The sequence below is a fragment of the Dipteris shenzhenensis genome, chromosome 30 (genome assembly GCF_047967505.1).
Source record: "Dipteris shenzhenensis isolate YYH24624 ecotype China chromosome 30, Dip_SZ_1.0, whole genome shotgun sequence".
Classification (NCBI taxonomy): Eukaryota; Viridiplantae; Streptophyta; class Polypodiopsida; order Gleicheniales; family Dipteridaceae; genus Dipteris; species Dipteris shenzhenensis.
Window position 1 is genome coordinate 40,843,982 of NC_141625.1, and position 19,818 is coordinate 40,863,799.

The following is a 19,818-nucleotide window of genomic DNA, read 5'->3' on the forward strand; positions in this document are numbered from 1 at the left end:
GAAGATTGAGTAATGCTAAGATCCAAGAAACTAAAATAGCTTCCATTGGCTGTACAGCTTAATTCAAAAACTTTGATGAATAAATTTATCCACTGAAAGTCTTTGAATCTTATACATAAAATCTTTAAAGTTTGGAGCATCTGGGTCATCTATGAATTTCCTAGCCTAATTAAGTTCATGAAGAATAATTGGACGAGTCTCATAAGAGATCAATCGTCTCAAATTCATAAGTAAAAAGGTAGAAGTTTGCTAAGAAAACAGCACAGTTAGTTCCCATTGGAATACCAATTGGACGAGTCTCATAAGAGATCAATCGTCTCAAATTCATAAGTAAAATTGTACACTTAATTCAAAAACTTTGATGAATAAATTTATCCACTAAAAGTCTTTGAATCTTATACATAAAATCTTTAAAGTTTGGAGAATCTGGGTCATCTATGAATTTCCTAGCCTAATTAAGTTCATGAAGAAGAGATCAATCGTCTCAAATTCATAAGTAAAAAGGTAGAAGTTTGCTAAGAAAACAGCACAGTTAGTTCCCATTGGAATACCAATTGGACGAGTCTCATAAGAGATCAATCATCTCAAATTCATAAAGTAAAAAGGTAGAAGTTTGCTAAGAAAACAGCACACTTAGTTCCCATTGGAATACCAATGCTTTGTTTGGAATTAAAAGTCTCCTAGAGTTAGGAAAAATTTATCTAGAAGAAAGTTTAACCAACAAAGGACATCTTTAACATCTACAACTTTGTGTTCCTTTTTTAAATCAAGGTCTTGCTTTTTAGATTTCATGCAACAAACCACATCCAAGCCTGATTTTCCAACTGTTAGAACTTTGCATCTATCCCTTTTATATCTCTGATTGAAAACTTGTGAAACAAGCTTTCCTAGCTAGAAGACTTACAAAAGGTTTTGATGTTTTAAAATCAATCCTTTTGAGGTATAGAACAACTAGCATATGTCATGTTGTAGAGTTAACTTCTTCTAGCAAGATTGCAAATAAACTTTTCACAAGTGAAGACAAAATTATTTGAGCATTTGTCTAAATAAGAAATCACGAACTTTTTGCTAGAATTTACGCAATGATATCTCATTCTCTAGGAGAAGTAAATATAGTGATCAAAAGCTCTTTTCTTAAAAGGAAAAGCTTTTAACTTGAGACTTTAGAAACTTCTCTAACCATACTTACAACTAAATGCAATGTTTGAAGATCTTGACAAGAGAAGTTTCTGAAGTATATAGAGGTTTAAAAAGAAACCTTTATATTATATCTTTTAAAACCCTGAATCGAAAATTTAAGTCAATCCAAGAACTGTAATCGTCTCTTATAGTAAACTCTCCGCTTTGAGGAGTAAGAAGAATCACAAGACACATGATGCACCAGTCCAAAAGTAGATCGCTAATAGTGGAATCACAAGAAACACGATGCATGATTACGAAGATAAGGAGAAACGTTCATAGTCTTTGGATAAGGTCTCCAAACCATAGGATTCTTTTAAGTAGTCCTTTCACTCTCGTGATGAGCCGACTTCCCTTCTAAATTAAAACCTCTTGGAAAGAAGATATGTAAAGTTCTCATCCAAAATATTCACAAGAGCTAGAAGCCTTGAAAAAATCTTTCGAGTTAGTGAATTCTCCTCCTATATGCTCACTAGAAAGACAACGAAAAGATTCAAAACCATGTTTTGCCATTGCTGCGTATAAGAGTAAGGGTTTCAAATCTCCAATCAAAGATCCCTTTTTATGCACTTTCCTACCTTCCCTACCATGCTCTTGAAAACAAATGAGAGCAATATGATCTAACCTACATAAAGCATTCTAGTATGAATATTGTAGATGACACAGATTATTTGGCTGGAGGATGTTACTCCTAAGGCACTTAATTAACAATGGGTGCAAGAGTTAAAAGAACATAGAGTTGAAATTGTAGAAGTCATGTTTAAAGTTTAGTAGTTAGAAGGGTATTTAAGCCTAGGACCGCTTGAGGGCAAATGATCCAAGGTCAAGAAAAGCAATGTTGACCACATCCCCCTCCTTTTAGCAAGGCTCCCTACAAGAGGTTGCTTGACACAATTGAGAGATCATCGACATAGCGTGCATTCAAGTGCCGCGACTTCTTGTTACAATCCCTACTTACTTCCCGGAAGCCCTTAGTCCAAGAAGATGCAAAGAAGAACAAGGAGAGAAAAGAAAAAGAAAAAAGAAGAAAAGTAAACAAGGAAAGCTTAGCAACCCAAGAAAAATAACACACGTCAACATAAGAAACTCAACTCAACCAGACTAGAGAATGCATCAAAAAGGAAGTGAAGTATGAGGAGGAGGTAAACAAGGAAAGCTTAGCATCCCAAGAAAAATAACACACGTCAAAATAAGAAACTCGGCCAGATTAGAGAAACCATTAACATCTAAACAAGAAAATAGGGTAAGAGCACACAAAAAGGCGAAAATCATATTAGAACAAGTTAAAACCAAACACACAAAGGAAAAAAGAGACTCGACAAGCATCCTCACTCAACACATGTAAGGACTCACGCACATATTTGATAAGGTAGCTATTCGGACATACACAGCCTCAAAAGATAAATCAATGAAGCACAACAGTTGGCCACTGTAACCGGCCTTAGAACACTAAGGGTACTGTATCTGTCTCTACTATCTCACAAAGATGAAAATACAGCCAACTTAATTGATTGCCTTTGTTCACAAACCAAACTCAAAGCATTGAACTTCATTGCACAACATCATGGAACCATTCAAGACAAGGGAGGCTAGAATGCCCCTACTCAGAAACATAGAGAGTGACACCTGTTGGCCCCAACACTTAGCGCCCCTTGCGGTATTTATTTAAACTGGTTAGCTCAAAGATACAAAGGGACTCCCTTCAAGAGCTCACCCGCAGGTGCAACCCAGTATAACGCCAACCCGTGGCTGTGCTAGTGACCAACTCCCAGTGCTATTACCTTGGTTCCTTTCAGCAAACATGCATAATCACAAGTAGACCAGTCTGACAGCATGCCAAGCAATGCATTACCCGTTTCCAAGCCATTACTGAGCCCAAGGCCAACCACTGCACCCCCAAGAAGAGAGTATCACAACCAATGCCCCAATCCTCTCCTGGGCCAACAACAGGGCATCCAACCTAGTAGGAACTCAATAGGAATAGCTGTAGCAGAAAGTGTTAGAAGAATTCAGCCAACAGAAAGAGCTTGTTTCAGCCCGAAACAGCTCTAGAAGTAGGATGAGAAGCGGACAGCAAAGTCTGGTAGGAGAGAGCTGCCTAGGAGTGTCTTCCAACACCAGAAAAGATTAGAGAGAAGTGCGTCCAGCAAACTGTAGCAGATCAGCCAAGAATTCGTCCACCAGAACACTGTTTTCAGCCCACAAACAGCTCCGTTTTCAATGCACCTTGCACCAAGCAGGAGCAAGAAGAGAGGCGCCCATGAATATGGCTTCAGATTCAGAAAAAGAGAACTTTTGTCACGAAGAAAGTCAAAAACAGCTTCAAAAGTGGCCCAGAATGAAGGCGTCCAGGTCCCGGAAGCATGCCAACAAGAGAGAGCACCAAGGGGAGGAAAACTGTCGTGAAGAAAGCATGAAATTCCAGTTCAACAAAAAGAGGGAGAGCTGCAGAAATCCGCCATGAAGAGAATGAGGCTGCCCTCGTAGGGGTGAAGTCTCAAACTTGAGTGGGACAATGATCCTGAAGCGGCCATAATTGAAGATTACGATGCAGACTTTGATTAGGAAACTTTGAGCTTTGAAGACTCCAGAACAAATTTGCTCCTCATAGATGTTGCAACGCCCAGAGGGCATCTTAAGTATCTAATTATCTGTCCCTTTGGTATCCATTTGAACTGAAAATGACATGTCCATTCTGGACTATCCTCCCATGCAAGCCAAATTGCCTCAGTTTTATCATCATTCACCTTTGAATCTGACAACACTACAAATTCATTGAATATTTCTAAAAAATTCCTCTATACCTTCGAGGATATTAGTATTATCGTCCGCAAAGAATTGTGAACAAAAGGATGAGCCATTAGGTAATCTCAAACCTTTTATAAAGCCTCTGTTCATTTGATAGTCAATTTGCCTCAGGAGTGGTTTCGTGACAATAGCAAACAATAGAGGTGCCAACGGGCAGCCTTGTTGTATTGATCTATGCAATGCAAACCTGTGGTAGTGATAGCTATTCACTGACACCCTTGCCTATGCATTGAAAAACATCATTTTTGTCAACCTACAGAATCCAGTGCCAAACCCCATTGCGTCCATTGTGGTAAGTATAAATTCCCAACTAATTATGTCTAGATTTTAGACAAGTGGCATGTTGCCAATTTGAATGGGGCTTGAAGCTCTTGTAAAAGAAGAATTCTTTTCATGTTTTAGAGAGAGATCTACGAGACAGCTTTATGCTGAACATCTGTAACAGTTTTTCTGCTATGAATAAAGACCTTCGGGGGGGTCCAGCCCGACAATTTGTCCTGGGCCCTAGTGTATGTTGAGTGAGAGGGAGTGAGGGAGAGCTTTGCAGAATGTAATTCCGTCGTTGACGTGAAACGATTGCTGTTTTTCCACTCCCAGTTTGGTTTTAATCAAAGCTGGATTATGCACATTCTCAGCAAAGCTCTAAGTGAGCTGAGTCAAAACTTGCAACACAGAAGCCATCTGTGTTTGCATTACTGCCATAGCATTTGCCTGCACACTTGGGTCAACAAACAATGCAACTGTACCCACACGATTTTGCATTTGTGGAGCTGACTGCCCCAATGCATCAACATGAACATTCTGCCCTTCATAGGCTGCATTCTGCACTCTTATTCCAGGGTGTGCTCCCCTTATCTGTGGCTCTGGGTCAGACTTTGAGTCTGCATCATAACCAAGCCTGATATTATCCATATCCAAAAGCAATGGATGGCTGTACCAAAATCAGCAAAGGCTTTCTCTATCCAAGCTGCCCAGGGACTACTCTAGATGATTTGATGAGGGTCCCAGCAACGCAAACAACTGTAACCGGCCTTAGAACACTAAGGGCAGTGTATCTATCTCTACTATCTCACAAAGATGAAAATACAGCCAACTTAATTGATTGCCTTTGTTCACAAACCAAACTCAAAGCATTGAACTTCATTGCACAGCATCATGGAACCATTCAAGACAAGGGAGGCTAGAATGCCCCTACTCAGAAACATAGAGAGTGACACCTGTTGGCCCCAACACTTGGCGCCCCTTGCGGTATTTATTTAAACTGGTTAGCTCAAAGATACAAAGGGACTCCCTTCAAGAGCTTACCCACAGGTGCAACCCAGTACAACGCCAACCCGTGGCTGTGCTAGTGACCAACTCCCAGTGGATTTCAGCAGACATGAATAATCACAAGTAGACCAGTCTGACAGCATGCCAAGCAATGCATTACCCATTTCCAAGCCATTATCGAGCCCAAGGCCAACCACTGCACCCCCAAGAAGAGAGTATCACAACCAGTGCCCCAATCCTCTCCCGGGCCAACGGCAGGGCATCCAACCTAGTAGGAACTTAGTAGGAATGGCTGTAGCAAAGAGTGTAGAAGGAAGATGAGACTTCAGCCAACAGAAAGAGCCTGTTTCAGCCCGGAACAGCTCCAAAAGTAAGATGAGAAGCAGACAGCAAACTCTGGTAAGAGAGAGCTGCCTAGGAGTGTCTTCCAACACCAGAAAAGATCAGAAAGAAGTGCGTCCAGCAAGCTGTAGCAGATCAGCCAAGAATTCGTCCACCAGAACAGTGTTTTCAGCCCACAAACAGCTCCGTTTTCAGTGCACCTTGCACCAGGCAGGAGCAAGAAGAGAGGCGCCCATGAATATGGCTTCACATTCAGAAAAAGAGAACTTTTGTCGTGAAGAAAGTCGAAAACAGCTTCAAAAGTGGCCCAGAATGAAGGCGTCCAGGTCCTAGAAGCATGCCAGCAAGAGAGAGCACCAAGGGGAGGAAAACTGTCGCGAAGAAAGCATGAAATTCCAGTTCAGCGAGGAGAGGGAGAGCTGCAGAAATCCGCCATAAAGAGAATGAGGCTGCCCTTGTAGGGGTGAAGTCTCAAAACAGAAAGGAACGCCAAGGAAGGGATTCAGGGGCTTCCAAAGGTGACTCAAGGCAAGCAGATAGGCCACCAGCAGACACCTAAGCAAAATGGGGCGTGGGATTTTTAATGCCCCTAGGGGGGGGTCAAATGGCATACCATGACCCTACTGCAAAGGAACCAATGACCCTATTTTGAAGGATCTCTAGGGGGTCAGTTTTTAAAGGATGACCCCCTAAACCAAACCAATGACCTTAGAAAATGAAACCACTCTAATAGCACTAGGAGTTGCACTTGTTGCACATAAAATCATAGGTACCTTTTGGGCATTAACTAAGGCGCCTAGCCTGGTAGCCTAGGCCAAATTCAGTGACAATTAGTTTAGACACTTCACCATCACCACCACGTCCCCATGACAGCCACCACTTGGAAAAAAGTTCTGATAGAACCTACATGTCCGTTAAGGTCACCGAAAAATATACCATCATAAGACAAGAATATATCCAATCTTACAAATTGCATTTTTTATGAAGGGACACACCCCATCATGGACAAAAGGACACACCTATTCATGTAGGGACACCCCTTTTAAAAACACGGACACACCCCTTCATGAAAAGGTGCACCTATTCCAAGGGTCACACCCCTTCGAATAGGCACACCTTTTAGGCACCAAGCACCTGTAAAAGGGTACCTAGAGGGGTTAAAATGGAAAACCCAGCCCCAAACCTTAGGTTTACCCTAGCTACCCTAGGGTTAAATAAACCCACCATTTAATTTTTGGGCAACCACCCAACCTAGGCAGCCACCAACGAAAAAGGGACGCACCCTTTGGCGTTCATACAGATTTACATGCAGGCTCGCCTCCATCGTACGCATTTGCACGCAGGATCTGCCCTCAGCCCTCGCCATTTCGCTGCCAGCCCACGCAGGATCTGCCCTCAGCCCTCACCATTTCGCTGCCAGCCTTTGCCTCGCCATCTCGCTGCCAGCCCGCGCCATCTTGCTGCCAGCCTTCACGCGCCATCTCGATGCCAGCCGCGCCATTTTCACTGCCAGCCCCTCACCTATTTCGCTGCCAGCCACCTTGCGATTTGCAGCCCCACTGGTTTTGCAGCCCTGTTCCTTTCCAGCCTGCAACCAGATTTTCGCCATTGACAGCCCGCAACCAGATTTTCGCCATTGACAGCCCGCCTCCCCTTTTCTATTTCGCCAGTCTCCCATGACAGCAGCAGCCTGGTGCGCCAGCCCCTATTGCGATCCAGAATCGGGTACCTGGAGCCTGTTGCGCCATTGATAGCCTGCTCTCCTTGGTTCGCTACATTTTCCTGCCAGATCAGCAGCAGTTTCAGCCTCCTATCGCGATAAAGACAGCCTATTAAAAGCCCAGATCTGCTCCTCGCCACCCATTGCAAAATGGACCTCCGGACAGAAATCTGCAGGCCTCTTCTACGCAACAATTTGGCAGATTAAATCATTGCCAAGTGGAGTCTTTCCATTCTGCTTTTAAGGATTCTCTTGTCATTATCAAATTACAGCAAATGAAAGACGCTCCCTTAAAGCATGGAAACCCCTGGTAATTCACCCGGCCTTTCAAGGACACCTCAGGCATCATCTACCACACAATATCGTGTTCAGATTGCACAACCAGCCCATTTCGGAGCTTTTGCATCGTGGGTCTTCTGTGTCACGTGCCCTCCCAGTGATTTGGATCACATCCTATATCTTCTGCGTGAGGCACCTCAGTTACATTACTTCCTCAGCACAGTCAAGGTTGTGTTCCACGAGACACGAACATACCCAGAACCCGATATTCCTCAAGAGTTTGTTGTCCATCTTTGGAGAGAATTTTACCCCTCACCTTCAGCATCTCCAGGGTACTCTCCACCTCCTTCAGCTCCCAGATATCCTCCTATACAGGTTGTACCTTCTCCAAGACAGTATTTACACTCCGAAGGCACTCCTTCTCCTGGATATCCTCCACTTCCGACAGCAGCTCCTTATCCCTTCTCAGATCCGTGGACTCTGCAACCTACTCCTGTCCTCTCACGAGCAGTAACACCACTTTCGGCATCACCAGTGTTACCTCAGACAGGACCTCCTTTACCAGACTTCCACGGGTGGTTCCATCCTCCCTCGCCTGCCCCCTGCAACAAGAGCAACCTCAGGGAGCAGCCCGAATCTTCTTCCAGGAATGGTACAAACTAGAGCGCAAGTTCGCGCTTTTCTCACAGGGATCTCCGATATGTCGCAACGCTCGCGTGTAGCCTCTCTAGAGATCAAAGACTCAAGTCCAAAAAAGACCCCTGAAGTCAACGTACAAGGCGAAACACTACTGCAACTTCAAATTTCCCAGCTTCAGGACAGCATCTCCGACTTGGTCCAGAAAGTCCAACGACTTCAAGATTCTCGCAGTACCACACATACAGAGGATGACGTGACGCAACCAGACGACTATGCGGATTCATTCCCACCAGAGGTAGAAAACATTGAACTACGTGCCCTCTACCATTTACTTCAAGCTTCCAAAACTAAAAGACTTGACATCAAACTTCCGGAAGCCTACACTGGTCAACGCAATCGCCGAACAGTTGACCAATGGCTCACAAAAATGCGCATGTATTTTGATACTGTTGACCTCACTGAAGGCAAAAAGATCGCCTTAGCAGCCTCCCTCCTCAAGGATACAGCTTTTCTATGGTGGCAAAGACGCTGAAAGGACGGCAAAAGTGTGTTAACATGGGAACGTTTTGAACACATGCTCCTCTCAGTTCACCACATTGGTGCTGGAGATTGATGATTTAACTGAGGATGATCACCTTCATGCTTTCATCTCAAGCCTAAATCCCTCGTTACGCATTGATGTCCTTAAAGCAAACATCACCACCAGAGCTGGCACTATTGCTTATGCAGAGCGCATTACAGATTTCCAAAACACAGGGAAGCAGAGTGCTAATCGCACACAGAACTCTACTATGGCCAAAGGTGCTCGCCCTCAAGATAACACCAGGTTTCAAAAAAACTCCGGTAATCAAGGTCAGCGACAGTCTCAAGATCCCCAGAAGACTCAGAAATCATATGCTGGATTCCAACAGAAGCACTCCTCCAAGGATCGCGCCTCTTCTTCTTCACAAAGTCATTACCGACATCCCCAACATAAAGGTGCGGCCACTGACAAGAAGAACAACTCCAGCACAAAAGGACTTTGTACCATCTGTACAGGCGACCATAGATGGTTCGATTGTCCCAAGCGACCGAAAAATTCCAATATGGAACCTAGCACTTCCCAAAGAGAAGATGCTACCCCAGCACAAGACAAGAAAGGCAAAGCTATTCGAATGGTGAATACCATCCACCTGAACCTTGCTAGCAACCCCGAACCTTCCCTGGCCACTCAAGTACTTTGTGTTCAACGATTGATTCGTGGAACAACGGTCACTATCCTCATCGACAATGGCTGCTCTCATAACTTCCTAGCTAGTTCGATGGTCGACAAACTTCGGTTGACCACCAGTCCTAGTCTCATGGACTATCAGATTGAACTCGCAAATGGAACTACTTTCTTGTGCAACACCAGGATCAAAAACTCGTCTTTTCGCATCCAACATTATACGGACAAGTTGAACTTCGACATCATGCCTCTTTCTCGATACGATGTCATACTTTAGTGACTCTACGACTATGATCCATCAATCAGTTTTCGCAGCCATACTATCAAGTTTGTCCACCAGGGAAAACTTATTGAGCTAACTGGTTCTAGGGACTCTCCTTCAACCCCAGTTGCCTCTGCCCTACAAGTAAAGTGGGTTCATAAACGTCAAGTAAAGACTTCACTTCTGTTTTTTACGGCAATAGAGGAGACACCAACAAAGGATCCTCCTGAATACCTCAACCAATCTTTTTACCAGCCTTACCTGGATATTTTTCCACAGGAATTGCCAAAGCAGTTACCACCTCGACGACCAGTGGATCACCCAATCGAACTTATTCTTGGCAGTAACCCACCGTCGACACCTCCTTATCGGGTTTCTTACACTCAAAATGAAGAAATCCAAAGACAGGTCACCGAACTACTCAACAAAGGTCACATTCGGCCCAGTCGCAGCCCTTTCGAATCTCCTGTACTACTTGTGGAAAAAAAGAATAAGTCAATGCGCCTCTGCATCGACTACCGAGCCCTCAACAAGCTCACTATAAAAAACAAGTATCCATTGCCTCGCATCGATGACCTCTTCGATCAACTTCTACATGCAACACAATTCTCAAAGATTGATCTTCGTTCAGGTTATCATCAAATATGCATACGAGAAGGCGATGAGTACAAGACAGCTTTTCGAACAAAGTATGGACACTATGAATGTTTGGTCATGCCCTTTGGGTTAAACAATGCCCCGGCCACATTCATGACACTAATGAACGACATTTTCAGGCCTTTCCTCGATAAGTTCATCCTCGTTTACCTCGATGACATCCTCGTTTTCAGCAGATCCCTACATGAGCACAAACAACATCTTCACCAAGTTTTTGAAGTTCTCCGCGCAAATTCTCTCTACATCAACATTGAGAAGAGTGAGTTCTTCAAGACCCAACTCGAATATTTGGGACATGTTATTTCCGCTCAAGGCATCTCTGTGGATCCCAAGAAGGTCGAGGTAATCCGAAACTGGCCTACTCCTAAGAATGTTCATGATGTCTGCTCTTTTCTTGGATTGGCAAACTTCTACCATACAAAGGTCTATCAATTTTCCGAAATCGCAGCTCCTATGCCCGAATTATTGAAAAGCACAGCAGTTTTTCAGTGGTTTCTCGAAACAGAGTATAGTTTCCAACAACTCAAGCAAGCACTCACTACCACACCAGTTATGGCTATTGCTGACCCAAACCTTCCATTTGAGGTCATGACCGACGCTTCCGACATCACTACAGGAGCAGTCTTGATGCAAGAAGGCAGAGTTATTGCTTTTGACAGCCATAAACATTCTAATATCCAAACCCGATACCCGGTTTATGATAAGGAGTTTCTTGCTGTTGTACATGCTTATCGCTCTTGGAAACATTATCTCATGGGAGCCGACTCTGTGGTCAAGACAGACCATCACTCTCTAAAGTATATCTTTACTCAGCCAGTCATGAACGCTCGAGATCTGGACGACTCCGACGCTACTTGGCAATCTGATGAAGACTTACAGCAGTACCCTGACATTTTACAACAGTATTTTCAGAATTTATAGTGATATTTTCTACATCAGTTCATTATCTCCACCAGGGTCTTATTTTGAGTGGGAGGGGATGTCACGATCTGTGACGTATTCCTTTCTCTATTTCTAGACTTATGGATGGTTTGATGAATGGACACTTGTGGAAGGGTATGCCCTTTCGACGGGACACTCCCTATGGGGCACAACCCTTGCCCTTTCGACGGGACACTTCCTATGAGGCACAACCCTTCACAAGAGACATCCTATTGAAGAGACATTCCTATTGTAATGTACCCTCTCATCAAGGGTCACACCCTTCACAAGGGGTACACACCTCTTCATGCACACACACTTTGGAGTACACACCTTTTCATGTGTGACTCTTCACTCTCTATATAAGAGAGGCCCAATTGTATGGATGACACACAACGGATACCCTAAACACATTCAAGCAATACAATTATTCCTTGTTCTCTGCTATTTCAGTCTCCTTTTTGTTCCTTAGCACATTTCTAAATATAGTAAATCTAGGATTTCTTACACAAAAGAACCTTCTTTTGGCCATTGTTGTCGAATTATTTGGCATTGCCAAGTAAATAAAGCTGTGCGCTTGAGATGTGGCGGTTTGTTGCATGTTTTAGTTACACTTGAGAAGAAATGGCACAGTATTTGTATGGATTTTTTTTTTCAATAAAATTTGTATGGATTTTGTGGTAGGCTTACCACGGACCTCTGGTAGGTATGATGCAATTCAGGTGATCGTGGATGGACTCACCAAGTTCCATACTAACTCCAACACCAAGCTGTAATGAAGGTATAAAACAAGCCAAGTTAGTAGGTTTAGCCTACGGGTCATCCTGAGCTGAAAGGAAGGATTGGAAGGAGGACTATATATGCCTCACCCGCACTAATTTGTCATCATCAAATGAATTGCTCCTAATCTACGAACTCCCTGTTCCCCCTTTCAGCCTCAACATCTCTCTCTCTCTCTCCCCTTCTCCTCTTCTTCCCTCAGCATTGTCCCTAGATTTAGGTACTTCACCTCCATAGACGTAAATGCATAGTTAACCTAGCCAGGGCACATGTTTTTTCCATCACTGGCAGCACTTCATTTTTTTCTGGGCGTTTTTTCTTGTAACACGACAAGTAGAGGGCCTGCTACGCCCGGGATGACAGTGACTCATTTCACACACTCTTTAAAAGTCTGCGCAGCCAAAATTCGTTGCAAGCATTCCCACTACTTTCCCAATTTCACATTTGGTGCCTACGTACTACATGTAAAGCGGAGAGACCAGACGGACCTGTGCAGATGCTACAGTCCTTGCATATCTTTCAGCATGCGTTTCACCTTGTTCCTCCTCTTCTCCATCGCTGTTCAACATTATCTTCAATTTGCCCTCCTCCAGATGTTTTAAAGATCGTGCGTGTTTCTGTAGTCGTGGAACAATAAAACGATATTTAATCATGACTGTCCTTGCGGTAACCCAAAAAAAAAATCACGGCATGTTAAAAGACCGCTAACGTGTCGCTTGGTGGGAAACCGCGCCCTCACGGTACGTCCACACATCACTACAACTTAGCAGTGTACCTTGGAAGAGAGATGCGCTCGCATGGTGTCGGCTGATAGGCAAAGTGTCTTAGGGCACAACCTACACTTTAAAACATTCTTGCACATTATGACACATTCTTCGGCGAAATCCTCAGCACTCTCCCTAATCGTTTCTGTGACAGCTTCTGCCCATTGATTTAACAGCTTGTCTCGAGAACGTGAAGAACTCTCGACAAGCCGTTGAACACCTTCGTCCTCCTCTTCAACATGCCGCCCCCTTCTACCTGCAAAACCTTTGTCTATCTCCTTTAAAGCATCGGGCCACGTGAAATCACCTAAACCTCTCAAAGCTAAAGTAAATCTTCAGTTCTCACCTGCAGAAACACCACGGTTGTCCTCTGCAACTTCCTCCTCCGCCGAGCTCTCATGATTGTGGTCATCAGGGGCTGGTTGCAGAACAGAAACAGAAATGAATCTAGCGAGGCAAGGAAAGGGAACCCAAAATTGAAAAGGTGAACTTCGGATGAACCTGGAGAGGACGCCTCATCGAATGAATGGGCTTGTACAGAATCAAGATCGGATAGAGCTCCTTGGGAGCTAGAGGAAGAGGATGAAGAAGCAGCCTCAGTCTTATGAGAAGGATGCTCAAGAGCATAGAACTGTCTCTTGAACATCTGGATGGATCGCCCACATACAACTCCCTCACCCCTACATGTATCCTCCTCATATTGTTGTATAAATAAACAATCGGACTTCTAGAAGAATGTCATAGGCATAGGGGAGTTCACACACTAAAGCAATAAATACATCTCCACCGTGCGTGGGCAATCTTGCCCGCCCATCAGCGTTGGCATACCCATGGCCTGGCTAGTGTGTAAACGACCTAAACATGCATGAAAAATTGGACTTGTCATCATTTGTCATTGTAGAGGATTCATCAGGGAAAGCAATAGAGTATGGGTAGCCAGCATCAATTGCCCATGGTTAGACAAATGGAGGGCTTAAGAGTCACATCAGCTACAAGCGTAAAATTTTGGTGTAAATGCACTCACTACCCACCATTATTGTTAATTGTTTTTTTTGGTTTGTTTGGACTGTCAAGGGCGAGCACTCCTGCAATCTATAGCGACCATAAGTGGGATCTAGGGAGTGGGAAGAAAGGGTTACATCTAGTAACCCTGAAAGTGGTGGGATCATGTGAGCGTGCACATGGGCCACAGTGTTGCAGGCATAGGGTAGCACTCGAAGTGGGGACATATCCTACTATGGACATGTCCTTATATTGATGTGGTGAAAACTAATTTCGACACCAGCATTGGAGGCTAGGTTAGTGGGGTGAACTAGGGGCCTACATGCAGGACAACCTGGTTTCTAATCCTAGAATGGGGACGTGTTTTGAACTACAACTTGACATTTGGCAACAACAAGAGTATCGTAAAAGAAAGAACCATGTATTCATAGTTTGTGAAATCCATCACAAAGAGGCTTCATAGTCTGGTTATCTTCTTTACAAGCTCAATAACATCTAGTATAATGCTTTTGAATCCTCAGGTAAACACCCCTCCATTTGATAGGCTTGGACTATCGACCATCTCCTAGGGTCCATTATAGGGATGGCTACACCAATATGAGCAATCCTTCTCCTATACCTTCGCAGATGGCATACCATATAAAATCCTCGGTCCTCTAGAAGGTCTTTACATGACTAGCCTAGTTCATGAAAGGAATAGGAGGTAGTCCTCATGTGAACAGACAATTCATGGCAGACAATAGTAGTTCATGAAAGTTAGAGAGGGATCTTGATGCTGCTATCTCAATGATTGTGATAAAGTGTCTAGAAGTAGTGTGATTAGTCTGTTCACATGAGCTGCACATGGAGGACTACGTGGACTACTTTGCGTGGCTTTGGCTAGTTAGTAGGACATCGTGGTGTATCAACCTTGCTCTTGTTCTCTCTAGAAGGTGGTTTGAGGGTCGACTCCCACAAGCTCAGGGAGATGGTGTGTCTCTTGGCTTCTATGCAAGGTCAAGGGGCCGGAGAGCGTGCTGGAGGTTGTGATCTTGTAAGGCAGCATGCTCCTGGCGGTGCTGGTAACTATAACCTTGTAGAGTTCGATTGAGTGTCGTAGCTACAGTTGTGTCTTGTGCCTTTGTGGCACAGTCTTTGTGACTTATTTGAAATGTAGTAATGAGCAATAAGCCCCGTAGGGATGAGCTCTTTGCAAGTGAATAATTAAGTCGTCTTTCAGTGGAAGTTATTGAGTCATTTGATAACTCTGTCTCTCTGCAGTTTGGTGTGATAATCATTTGGTTAGTTTAGTTGCATGCATCATTTTGTATAAGGCAAAAGATAACAATGGTATTAGAGCTTGGACTTCAACTTCTTTTGTGATAACTGTTGCTATGGTGCATGCATGCCTCGAAACACGATACAGCAGTGGACAAGCATTCTAGTTGTGAAGAAACACACAAGCAAATGAGGTCATAGGGCAAGGTCTTCTCTCGACGTGCTAGTAGAAGCATGCTTTCGAGTGCTGTGATGATGGACACCTCAAAGAAAGATAAGAATAGTGCAATTTTCATGACCTTCAATTCACGTCATGGCAGTTGGGTACACGCCTGCTCCTCATGCAGAAAGGCTTATGGAATGTAGTTGCTGGCGCAGAGAAGAAACCCAAGGAGAGGTCACACAATGCTAACAAGATTCCAATCTAGCAGCAAAAATATGAGAAAGCATTAGGGTATCTAGGAAGAGCTTTACGGCCATAATATTTTCATCATTTGCATATCAAAGCTAGTGCATCTATGAATTAGCAAACTTTAGAGACTCTATTTGGAGTGCACATGAAACACTCCAAGTCTAACTTGAAGCAAGATCTATTCGACGTAAAGATGGACGAATCTAAAACCTTGGGAGTGTTTCTTGACCGCATGCAGGCGCTCCTTCGACAGTTGGGTGATCTTAGATCTCGAGTTGAAGATGAAGACAAGAAGACCATTCTATTGAGAAGCTTACCTCCTGACCAATTTGGTGAAATCATGCATATACTACGTCTCAACAATGACATGGATTTTTTAAAGATTGTGTAAGCATGCTACTTAGTGAAGAAAAGCGCAATCCTTTCACATGGCTAGATGGGAAAGCATATGTTGCTAGTGATCAAAAGAAAAAGCAAGGTCAAGATACACGTAAGTAGATGGGAAAGCATATGTTGCTAGTGATCAAAAGAAAAAACAAGGTCAAGATACACGTAAGTGCAACTATTGTGGCAAAGAAGGGCACATTGAAAGATTTTGTTACACCAAGCAGCGAGACAAGATTTGAAGACAAGACAAAGGCAAAGAGAAAGCACTAGTGACAGACGGTAAAGAAGAAACAAACATGATGGTTCATGAAGATTATGGGTGGGCAGTATTGATTACTAAGTTTTGAGCTCTTTGTGAGCAATCGTTGATCGATGAGTTTTTCATGGAAAATGATACCTGTGTGTGCTCTTTGTGAGTATAGGTTTAGTGATACCTGTGTGTTCTCTTTGTGAGTATAGGTTTAGTGCTCTTTGTGAGCATGAAGTTTTTCATTTGATCTTCTAATCTCCCATTTCGGCTATGGGAGGGTTTGTTAGCTAGTCATCCTCATGGGTAATTAAGATTAGAGAGGGGTCTTGATGCTGCTATCTCATTGGTTGTGATGAAGTGTCTAGAAGTAGTGTGATTGGTCTGTTCATGTGAGTTGTGCATAGAGGACTCCGTGGACTACTTTGCATGGCTTTGGCTAGTTAAAAGGATGTCATGGTGTATCGACCTTGCTCTTGCTCTCTCCAGAAGGCAGTTTGAGGGTTGACTCTCGCAAGCTCAGGGAGATGGTGTGTCTCTTGGCTTCTATGCAAGGTCGAGGGGCCAAATAGTGTGCTGGAGGTTGATCTTGTAAGGTGGCAAGCTTTTGGCTGTGCTGGTAACTATAACCTTGTAGAGGTCGATTGAGTGCCGTTGCTATAGTTGTGTCTTGTGCGTTTGTGGCAGAGTCTTTGTGACTTATTTGAAGTAATATAATGAGCAACAAGCTCCATAGGGATGAGCTTTGTGTCAATGAATAACTAAGTCGCCTTTCAGTGGAAGTTATTGAATCATTTGATAACTCAGCGTCTCTCTACAGTTTGATGTGATAATCATTTGGTTAATTTAGTTGCATGCATTATTTTGTATAAGGCAAAAGCCAACACACACCCACCCACCCACTCACCCACCCACACACACACACACACACATGCATACTATTCTCATTTTCTCTTTTATCCTTGCAAATTACCTTTCTTTCCTTTATAAACCCTTTGACAACCTTTTTAAACTACCTCTCCCTCCCTCAATAATTCCCCCCAACTCTCTCTACCCTTCCTCCTCCTCTTTTACCTAATTTTTGTTAAAACCCTTTCCTTCTCATTTTCTCATGGTTCTTATTATCCTTCATATTTTCTAAACTTGTCTCCCCCTACCCTTGCCCCCCCGGCCCTCTGCACACTAATAATGTTTCTTTTATTTTCTCATACTTTAATTCCCCTAATAATTTCCTAATTCTTCCTATTTTTCTCATTTTTCTTTTTCTTTTTTTACTTGCTTCCTAATTTTTTCTTAATTCTCTACATTTTCTACCCTTACCCCCTCGTCTCTCTCTCTCTCTCTCTCTCTCTCTCTCTCTCTCTCTCTCTCTCTCTGCCTCCTTGCTTTCTCCCTTCTCCCCCCCCTTTTTTTCTCTGTAACCTCTTTCTATTTTATCTCAAACTTTTCCTATGTGTTCCCTAATTTTTTTAAAGAAATACCTCTTCTTAACATTTCAAGCTAGCTTCCTTTTAATTTATATTCTCCTTTTTTCTTCAATTTCACATTTCCCTAATTTACCCCCCTTTTTTTGCTTTCCTATTTTTTCCCTATTCTCCCCCTAACCTACTTCTTACATTTTTTCACTTCCCTTTATTTATTATTTATTATTTTCACTTCTCATTTGTTTCCTTTTTAAATAAACCCTTTTTCTAATCATTTTAGTACCCTTTCTAAATGTTTTTTACTTACCTGTATTTTTAAACCCAACCCACCCCCCAAACCCCCCTATCGCAATTTATGCCGCGCCGGTCTACCTCCACTACCCCTGACTCACTGCACACCTCCCCACCCCTTAGCCTTCCCACCGCTTTATTTCTAACTTCCATGACTACTCACCCTTCCCTCGTACTTAAAGCGCTCCACATCTTTCTCTTACCCACTTCCAACACACTCTGTCTGATCCTCTCTTGCTCTTTGTTCTCTGGCACTATCTCTTCGTACTTGATTACGCCTGTCCTGCGGGCCATTTACCACACAAATCGTTGCCCACTACCTATTCATCCCTCCCTTCCATCTACGCCCAGGCTATCCACTTCCGTGCCTGCTCTTCTCACTGCGCCTCGACTGTGGTGCCTCGATTGACCATCTCTGATCACTACGTCTCGACTGCAAGACACTGCGTTTCTAGTCTCGTCCACCGTGCGCCATTACACTTCACTCCATGACCCACCTCACGACGTGGACTCTCAGGTTCGAGTTTAGACTCTACCCCAACCCCCCCTCTTTAATTTACTTCTCTCACATTCTTGCCCCCTGTCCTCTATTTTCCCCTCACTTTCTCTATTGACTTTACACCCCCCCCCCTTCCCTTTTCATTTATTACCCCCTCCCATATTCACATTACTTCCCCTTCTTTATTTCTTCACCCCTTTCCAACCCCCCCCCCCTTTTTTCCTTTTCTCTATTTTTTTTTAAATTTCTTTCTTTAAAATTTCCCATTCCTTTCTTTTTTTCATTTAATTTCTTTCTTCTTTAATTTTTAATTCTTGTTTCTTCACTCTCTTTACATATTTTTATTTTTCCCTTTATGCATTCCTTCTTTTTTACTCCTAATTGTCTGTATTTCTTCTTCCTTACTACTGTAGGCTTTACTGTCTATTTAACCCTCTTTGTTTAACCTTTGTATCATCCTGTAGTCCTCTCTTTTACTAGTCCTTAATTTTTTAAGAAAAGACTTAAGATATCACCCTTCTAACCCTTATCTCCTATTTCTACCACCTAGTCGCAAGTTATCCTCTCATTATCCTACCACCATGTTATGCTTTTCACCCTCCATTATTCTTTTCCATCACCCCTTCTCCCCACTACCCTGTTACTCTATCACACTAATACTTCCACTTACTACCCACTTTCTCTTTTACTCCTTCACACTATTACTTCTATATTCTATTGTCCATTACTCTTGTTCCCTCACCTTCTAACGTCACAATACTTCACACTTCTTCAAACCCCCCCCCCCTTTTTCTACAAATGTCCAACATCTATCTCTCTATAACTATTAAACTCATTCTTAATCTCTCCTTTCTACCCAAACACGCTTGTATTTACATTAAGATCGATAAGTTTATGGAAGAGTGTTAATTTTTATTGTGACTCTGATAACAAGGGAGGGGTGTTTATGACACCTGTCTTCCCAACTAAAGTTAAAACTAGTTCTTACTATTTTGTTTGTTGGATGGTGGCAGGTAGGCAGATTCCCCTCTTCAAAAAAAATGATGCTGCCAACGACTTATCAAAGCTCAAACTCCTCACATTTCCTTTTTTCTTAAAAAAATGTTCACCCTCTAGTGATGCTACTTCATTCATAGTGCATTTTCTATTTATTTTAAAGTTTGTCAATATAACATTTCTCATTCCTACTCTAAATTGTCTTCTCTTCACTATGGAAAGGGGTGTTGTAATGTCTTCTACACACACACACACACACACACACACACACACACACACACACACATGTATATGTATATGCGTATGTGTATGTGTATGTGTGTGTATATGTATATGTATATGTTGTATTTTATATATATGTATGTATGTAGCTCCTCGTTTACTCCTCCTCCTTCTTAGCTCTTGTGCCACCTTTCTGCACTTCCTTCCCATTTCCTTGGTTACATTGCAACTATTGCAAACTAGACGATGCTCGA

General features: G+C 43.0%; 1 protein-coding gene across 5 annotated transcripts in view; it reads right to left on the reverse strand.

Moving 5' to 3' along the window:
* The window catches only part of LOC147882122 (uncharacterized), a 28,967-nt gene extending 15,410 nt beyond the window's left edge, over positions 1-13,557 (reverse strand). For 4 of the 5 annotated variants that reach the window (XM_087401867.1, XM_087401866.1, XM_087401868.1 and 1 more), the window contains exons 1-4: positions 13,329-13,557; positions 13,174-13,245; positions 12,839-13,098; positions 12,552-12,680 (exon numbers count right to left, since the gene is read on the reverse strand). In XM_087401867.1, the coding sequence (XP_087257993.1) occupies positions 12,552-12,680; positions 12,839-13,098; positions 13,174-13,245; positions 13,329-13,473 (606 nt within the window). In that variant the 5' untranslated portion in view covers positions 13,474-13,557. The remainder of the gene's footprint in view (positions 1-12,551; positions 12,681-12,838; positions 13,099-13,173; positions 13,246-13,328) is intronic. The other variant, XM_087401865.1, reaches the window with a different exon arrangement.
* Between the last annotated feature and the right edge of the window lie 6,261 nt (positions 13,558-19,818).